We start from the raw sequence: 7,869 nt of genomic DNA, 5'->3' as shown, positions 1-7,869 counted from the left end.
ATGATGCTGCGGTGTGCGTCTCAGACCGGCCGGGAAGGTACCCATCTGGTGTGTGGATCTGCTTGGAAAGGAGCTTCCAGGGTTTGTGTTTCTCTCTGTTCCTCACAGAAAGTAACCAGAGCGCGGATTGGAGCAGCTGCAGCATTGGCCAAATCTGGAGGTATGTGCGCTACATATCAGTGGTATTATTAAGGCTTCTGACGTCTTAATCATCTCCTGCTACCGGGACACTCCTGGTGCCATACCCCTCCTCCCCTCCCCAGCGGCTACGCGTCTGGGTGTTCCTGCCATCCAAACCAACCCAACCACACCTTCTCCGTGCGCCAAGCCAGGCCGCAGGGTTTAATTAAGGTCTGGCCACGTTAGGAAGCAAAGAAGCTCGGTGCGAGGTGGGAGCTCTGATTCTGGGTCGGAGATGAAAGCTGTGCAGCTGATAAGGATGGAGATCGGTTTCTTTGTGTCACCAATGGACTGCGCCTGGACCTCCCCAACCCCAATCTACACGTTTAATATCAATCTAGATTAAAACTAGGATTGGATAGTTTTTGGCTTTTGGTAATGCGTGTTTAAACAAAATGGATCACAAATCAAATTAGGCTATATGACGTTTAAAAGAGGCATGATTCAGCTCTTAATGTATGTTTTTGTTTACAATAAAAACAATCCTAACACTCGTTAAAGAGACCACGTGTATTATTCCCTTATAAACAACTGCTGCACCCGCCATTGAGCTTTAATATTTATAACTACCAAAAGGAAACAGAGTGGAGCATCAGTTCAACCTGCACTGAAAAAAAAAAATAATGCAACCGCTTTTTGGTATTTACTTAATCATATTTAGTTACTTGATTCATATTTACAGGGTAGGACATAAAACAATTGTGTTAAAGTACATAAATATGACTAAATAAATGCCAAAAGAGGTTGCATTATGTGGGCATCAGCGGATGGACGTTTCAGAACCTCACCCACTTCAAGCGTCAAATCTGGATGTGGAAAGAAGTCCATGCCTTGCAGTAAACTTGCCGCACCCTCAGACGCATCCATCTAGACGCAAGCACGTAGAGAGAGAGAGAGATGGGCACACACACACACACCCATACACACCAAGCACAGTTCCTAATATTCTCACCACAATGATGGAGAGGGAGGGGAGGCAGCCAGGGTGCAGGAGAGACCCTGGAGATTGCTTCTTTGTTGCTCATGAATAGTTAATCACTGACAGTAACCTGAATTCAACCATAGCAAACTCAATGGAGGAAACTATTAGAAGAGAAAATCCCATTATTATCATTATTATTATATCCCACAATGGGGACATTCTGGTGTTTACAGCAGCAAAAAATAGTATATTATATTATATAAATGCTGTGCACATGGAGAATAAATAACCAATATCCAGCTAAGAACGTTTTTACAGCAATGGATATATGAAGAAAAGCTGCAACATCAGAGATGTGCAAAATGACAGCAGCATGTTAATAAACTGACTAAGGTAGAAACTGCAAAATCAGCCCAATGTAACAACTGATTGACGTTGTTGGGAACAGTGGTGGTTATAAAGTCTTACAGCTTTTGGGAGGAAGGATCTGTGATAACGCTCCCTGGTGCATTTAGGGTCACTGAAGGAGCTGTGCAGTTCAGCACCAGCTTAATGGGATGGGAAACATTATCCAACAAAGATGCTAATTTAGTTGGTTTTTAAATTCAATTTGCCAGTGATGAGCAACATTTCTTTAAGTTCTCAAACATTTTACTTTAAAGATCTGCAGATATTAAAAACAAATAAATAAAATCTAATTTATTTTATAGGGTAAAAAAAAATAGAGCTCAGATTATTTTCCCTATTCTATTTTTTTTACTTTTAGCAGCCCAGATAATAACATCTGTCTTACTCTTCAAGATACATTTCTGTCTTCTTGTCATTTTGCAGAAATAGTAAAGTTGTTAAGAATTCAAGTCATTTAAGAAAGAAACGCGGTATAATTACATTTTTAAATAACTAATTTCTTAGTGTGTTTATTTAATTATTGTTTATGTATCATTTTGCTTTCCTACAGGCCAAAACTACACAACAAAAAGGAGTTTTTAGGCGGTAGTAAACATGGTATTTTATTTCAGTTTTATTCGGGCATAAATGTCTTTATGTTTAATAATGGTTCAAATCTAGCAACATTAACTCAGTCTAAGGAGCTGGTTTGTTCAGCCATTTATTCTCCTTCAGCGTGTTGAATATCCAGTAGAGAGCAGTAAGTTGTGTCTGTTGGGGCTGTGTTCTGTATTAGTAAAGCATCAAACTTCACTTATTGACTTGGTATTATATTACCGGCCAACCTCTTTCCTAATTGAAGGTTTTATTCGATCGTTTAGATAAAACAATCAAGAATTTTAGATGCAAAGGCAAAATAAACATCTCAAGAATATCACTCTTCATTCCAATTTATATATATATATATATATATATATATATATATATATATATATATATATATATATATATATATATATATATATATATATATATATATATATATATATATATATATATAACTATGGGAGTTATCCAAGTTTTAGTAAAAAAAAAAAACTTTGTTTACTTACAGACAAGCAGAATCTTTTAAAGGAATAGTACACCCAAAACATGATTAGCCTTCATTTTCTACTCACCCCCATGCTGAACAACACTCTGGAGTACTTTTTTGATACCTCAAATGCATCTGGAGATCTGGGAGGCTTCTTGCTGTCTGCTGACATTCAAATAATGGAGGTCTATGGTGCCTGAGGCAGAAAGGTCCATAAAAGTCCACAAAAAACGTGTCAATATTCCTCCATACTGCTCGTTCAATGTATTCCAAGTGTCCTGAGTGGGTAGCGTCCATAATTTACTCGAAACGAAGTCATTTAGAATGTTTTTAGAGCATAAACAGTAGTGTATAGGATTTCCTGAAAGCGCGCGCCTGCGCGTTCACGGCGCTACGGAAGCCGGCAGACCAAACCAGATGAAAGTGCGCATTCAGCTTCTGCTCTGCCAATAATGCAAGCGTAGAAGAAGAAATGTGCTGTTTACCTGTGCAAAGAAAGAAACAACGAAAGAAAAATGTCTGAGGACTTCAGTGTTGAGGAAGAGCATGAGTTCTTTGCCGAGCTGAATGCGCACTTTCATCTGGTTTGGTCTGCCGCGGTTTCCGTAGCGTCGTGAACTCGCAGGCGCGCGCTTTCAGCAAATCCTATACACTACTGTTTATGCTCTAAAAACATTCTAAATTACTTTGTTTCGAGTAAATTATGGATGCTACCCACTCAGGACACTTGGAATACATTGGACGAGCAGTATGGAGGAATATTGACACGTTTTTTGTGGACTTTTATGGACCTTTCTGTCTCGGGCGCCATAGACCTCCATTATTTGAATGTCAGCAGACAGCAAGAAGCCTCCCAGATCTCCAGATGCATTTGAGATATTAAAAAAGTACTCCATAGTGTTGTTCAGCATGGGGGTGAGTAGAAAATGAAGGCTAATCATGTTTTGGGTGTACTATTCCTTTAAACAGCCATAGTCTATCAATGAACATTTTAGCTATCTACAAATCAGCTGATATATTAGAGCACTTCTTTATTTATCTATGTGAGTAGTAGATTATACCAAAGTTAAAGAAATTAATTTCTATCCAAAAAAAATCTTTTTTTACAGTAAAATGGATCCGTTTGCTTTGTTTGTTTTATGAGTGAAGACAAAAGGATTAATTTACCCTATTGAATTAAAAACATTATACGCCTAATCCATCCATCCATTTTCTGTTCCACCTATTCCAAGCGGGGTCACAAGGGGTGCTGGTGCCTCTCCAGCTGTCTACGGGTGAGAGGCGGGGTCCACCCTGGACAAATATCAAGTCTATCACAGGGCAACACAGAGTCAAACAACCATCCATGCACACACACTCACACCTAAGGAGAATATAGGGAAGCCAATTAACCTAACAGTCTTTATTTATTTGGGATTGTGGGAGGAAGCCAGAGTACCCAGAGAGAACCCACACATACACAGGGAGAACATGCAAATCCCCATGCAGAAAGACTCCGGGCCGGGAATCGAATCAAGAACCTTCTTACTGAAAGGCAGCAGTGCTACCCACTGTGCCACAGCTCAGGAGATCAGGGTTCATCCTATTAGTGTCCAGTTTGAACCCTACTCTGTCAATCTCAGTTGCTCTGTCTTTGAGACATTTCATCCTCTTTACATGCTGATTATGGTCAGATGTCATCTGTGGCTACAATGTAGTTTTGCAGAATCACTGTGTGTATGAATGCCTGAACAACTGTTAAAAGCGCTTTTTGTCTGTCAACTAAGATATTTGCTTTTGACTATAAATGATACCGAAATCTGGAAAAAACCTAAATAGGACCCCAGCCCAACCCCGCCTGCTCATTTCCTGTCCAGTTTAAGAAAATGAAGGCTACCAGCACCAAACAAAAAACAGCATGTGAAAAATATTTACCCATTTTAATGATTAATAGAAACGTTTAATTAGATATTACTCTACTATTATTTTCTTATTTTTTAGTTCTTATTTTTATTTTGTTTTTCATTGTGTGCAATACATGTACACTTGCACCTTAATCCTTATTTATCTTGATATACTGTATATAAATTGTTTATTCTTAATGCACATTTTTCCTCCTTGTTTGCACCTTTTTTTAATCACTATGCCAATTTATGACGAGTGAATTTCTCCTCTGTGAGATCAATAAAGCTCATCTAATCTAATCTAAACTAATCTATCCTCCAACAGATTTAGGTTGGGAACATTTGAATGGACCAGTAATAATTATTAATCCATTCCTATCTACCAACAGTGTAAAAAGTATATAGATTTTCTGTTTTGAACAGTAGCTAGTTCATTGTTTGGTGCCATACTTAATAAACAGATCCGCACAAAACCTTAAACCTTATTACTTGCACAGACTTCTGCGTTTTCATGTTATATGGTTTAGATTTTGTTTGCATCTTTTTGTCAGGTAATGTCTTTAGTACAGTTTAGCTTGGTGTGATGGACATCATTGTACATGCCTGAATGCCTGGCAGCCATTTTTTTTTATAATAATGGTCTTATTGACCCTTGTTTGCTTCATTGTGACCCAACTGGATTCAGCTTCTCTCTGTTTCCTACTACATCACTGTGGAGTGCGACGTCAGGTTTCAGGCGGTGACTGACACAGCTTTCTCAGTGCTGTAGCTGATGTCAGTCACATTGTGACAGACTGGTCAGAGTAAAGCAACCTTGAGCTTCTTCTCTCCTTGTTAAGCTTCTAAAACTGTCTCAGAATGAGGTACCCTGCTACTAACATTTTTTGTCTTCTATTGTGACTGTTTTTTTTTCCAGGAAATAATCACTGTTCCTAAACGCATTTGTGTTTCTGTTTGCAATGCAGAGCGATAGCTATGTCTTCCAGCTCAGCAATGGTACGGATCCTGATAAAGGGTGGAAAGGTGGTGAACGACGACTGCACCCAGGAGGCTGACGTCTACATCGAGAATGGCATCATCCAGCAGGTCGGGAAGGAGTTGATGATCCCCGGAGGAGCCAAAGTGATCGATGCCTCAGGGAAGCTGGTGCTTCCTGGGGGGATCGACACCAGCGTCCACCTGGAGGAGACCTTCATGAACGCCGTCAGCGCGGACGACTACTACAGTGGCACCAAGGTAACGTCCCAAAGTAGGGAGAGGTCTGGGGAACTTTAACCTTTTAGGCAAGAGAACTCTCAGATTCAGTTGTTGGGGAAATCAACAGGGCATCAATCTGGATTAATGGCAGTCAGTGTAGTTTTGTCCAAAAGATATGGAAGGAGGATTTCAGCTATAATTTAATGCAAAATCTCAGCAACGAATCATATCTTTGATTCCTTGTTGTATGTTTTGATCAAAAGCTTTATCTTGTTATTATAAACAGAACTTTTCCTACTGTCTAAAAAGTTGGACAACTTTTATTGAACCACATGTTTTATTTAGTTTTTCACTCTATAACTCGTCCAGCTACTCATAGAGTTTAAATCACTATCCTGAAGCCAGGTTACTCATTTTTGAGAACAGGGTCAGCAGTTTTAGGGGTCTTTGTCTGGGAGTTTGCAGCACGTTCTGATTTTTAGTCAGTTTTGCTGCTTCTGATTCCTGACTTTTGAAGTAGTTTTGACCTGCTGATGGCTTTTTCTGTGGCCAATTCTGATTTCTCTATAAGGAGTATAAAATGAGCACATATGAGACCAGCATCTTTGTTTTCATAGACTCCCTTCATTGGTTGATTATTTATATTTGGAACAGAGGCCATGACACACACCTAGCTATAAAAAGGGATTTACAATTTTCCTTTTTTTTATTTTGTTACGCTCCTCCTCCCTGAGTTCTGGTCTGGCAAAGTGATCCAAACAAACTATATTATAATAACAATAATTTAATTTTTTGACTTTTAAGTTGAATTTCCTTAAAGCTGGGTTAATTTGTTTAGTTTATGTCGATTCAAAACAAGTCAGATTAAAAGAATCAAATGCTTTTGATTTTATTCTGAAATAAAAAACTAAACTGACCACACAGACACATCAGGCTAAAATAGTCTGCTGTCTAGAGGCAGAGGGATACATTTCTCTATACACATGTCTAAGTTGTTGCTGGTCAAACGCTAGGACTGATTACTCATTAAATACAGATAAAAATAATCTGCTTGATTTACTCAAAAAGTATAATGAATTTTTTTGTATACTTTTATTACGTAGATCCAACAAGATTATTCTTTGTAGAAACTAGTTATTTTCTCTGTTTGTTAAAATAAAATTTTCACATAAAGCTAACTTAATTTTAGCTTTGCTCTAGTTATTTTTGTGTGTGTTGGATCTACTGTACATATCTTTAAGAGTTCTAAATGTGTTCTTTTGTCTGAATCCAAATAAATTTTTACGTTACTTTGTTTAAAAACATTTAGTGTATATTAAAGTACTCAAATGTACTCAAATTTTCTAATTAGCAACTGAGCATTTCTACTGAAAGTATCATACATATAGTTTTTTTTTTTACTACTTTTACTACTATTTACTAGTTCAACACTGGTACTTGTAAACAAAATGCCAGTAGTATGTGCTCATCAAATATGGAATTGTAGTTAAACCTGACATTTTGGTCATTTAATAGTGAAAACTGACAAGTATAATAAAATATATACTGTACACCAGACAGGTTGAGACATTTTGTACAATAGAAAATTGTGCTTCATGGTAGTGGTAGAGGAAAGCTCATTAAGTGAAAGTTGACAGGCTTTATTGTCATCAGAATTATAGTCACAAAATTCAAGTCAATACATTTCAAGATGTGCATGCTGTGGCCAAGGGTTAACCATAATATGACAAAACAATAAATTTACAATATATTCACATTGTGCAAAACATTTTACATGAATTATGTGTTTCTCACTTCTTTACAGTAACGTTTCCTTCAAATGCTAATTAAGAGACCCACAAACATAACTTAAAGATAAGTTAAACTTAGCTCTCTTAACATCGCTATAAGAAAATGCAGTAGTGCAACTAGAAAGTGAATTCAGAGAACCTGAGAAATTTAACTGTAAAACTTTAAGAGAGGGATCTAACTCAAACCCTGTAAAATCATCACTTGTAGCTCTTCTCTTTGAAATGCACGGGGTTTCCAGACCAACAAAACAGGAAGGGGAGCAATTTTTGGTACTGAGTAAATGAAACAAGGTATTGTTTGTTGTGAGTGTGTATGTCAAAAGATTGGCTCGGATTACTTAGATTAATTTTGTAAAGGAAAAAAATCCACATTGTCTTGTGTTTTGAACAAACGCAGATGAATTCAAAACCAGATTT

At 37.6% G+C, this 7,869-nt stretch overlaps 1 protein-coding gene across 2 annotated transcripts in view; it reads left to right on the top strand.

Annotated features, from left to right (window-relative positions):
• The window catches only part of dpysl5a (dihydropyrimidinase like 5a), a 33,537-nt gene continuing 25,668 nt past the window's right edge, over window positions 1–7,869 (top strand). The window contains exons 1-2 of one of the 2 annotated variants that reach the window (XM_038299532.1): window positions 1–160; window positions 5,431–5,701. In XM_038299532.1, the coding sequence (XP_038155460.1) occupies window positions 5,441–5,701 (261 nt within the window). In that variant the 5' untranslated portion in view covers window positions 1–160; window positions 5,431–5,440. Of the gene's footprint in view, window positions 161–5,206; window positions 5,329–5,430; window positions 5,702–7,869 lie in introns of those variants that run through there. The other variant, XM_038299531.1, reaches the window with a different exon arrangement.

The sequence above is a fragment of the Cyprinodon tularosa genome, unplaced genomic scaffold, assembly GCF_016077235.1.
Source record: "Cyprinodon tularosa strain WSP-4 unplaced genomic scaffold, ASM1607723v1 ctg430, whole genome shotgun sequence".
In the NCBI taxonomy this organism is placed as follows: Eukaryota; Metazoa; Chordata; class Actinopteri; order Cyprinodontiformes; family Cyprinodontidae; genus Cyprinodon; species Cyprinodon tularosa.
This window is presented reverse-complemented; position numbering and strand designations above follow the sequence as displayed.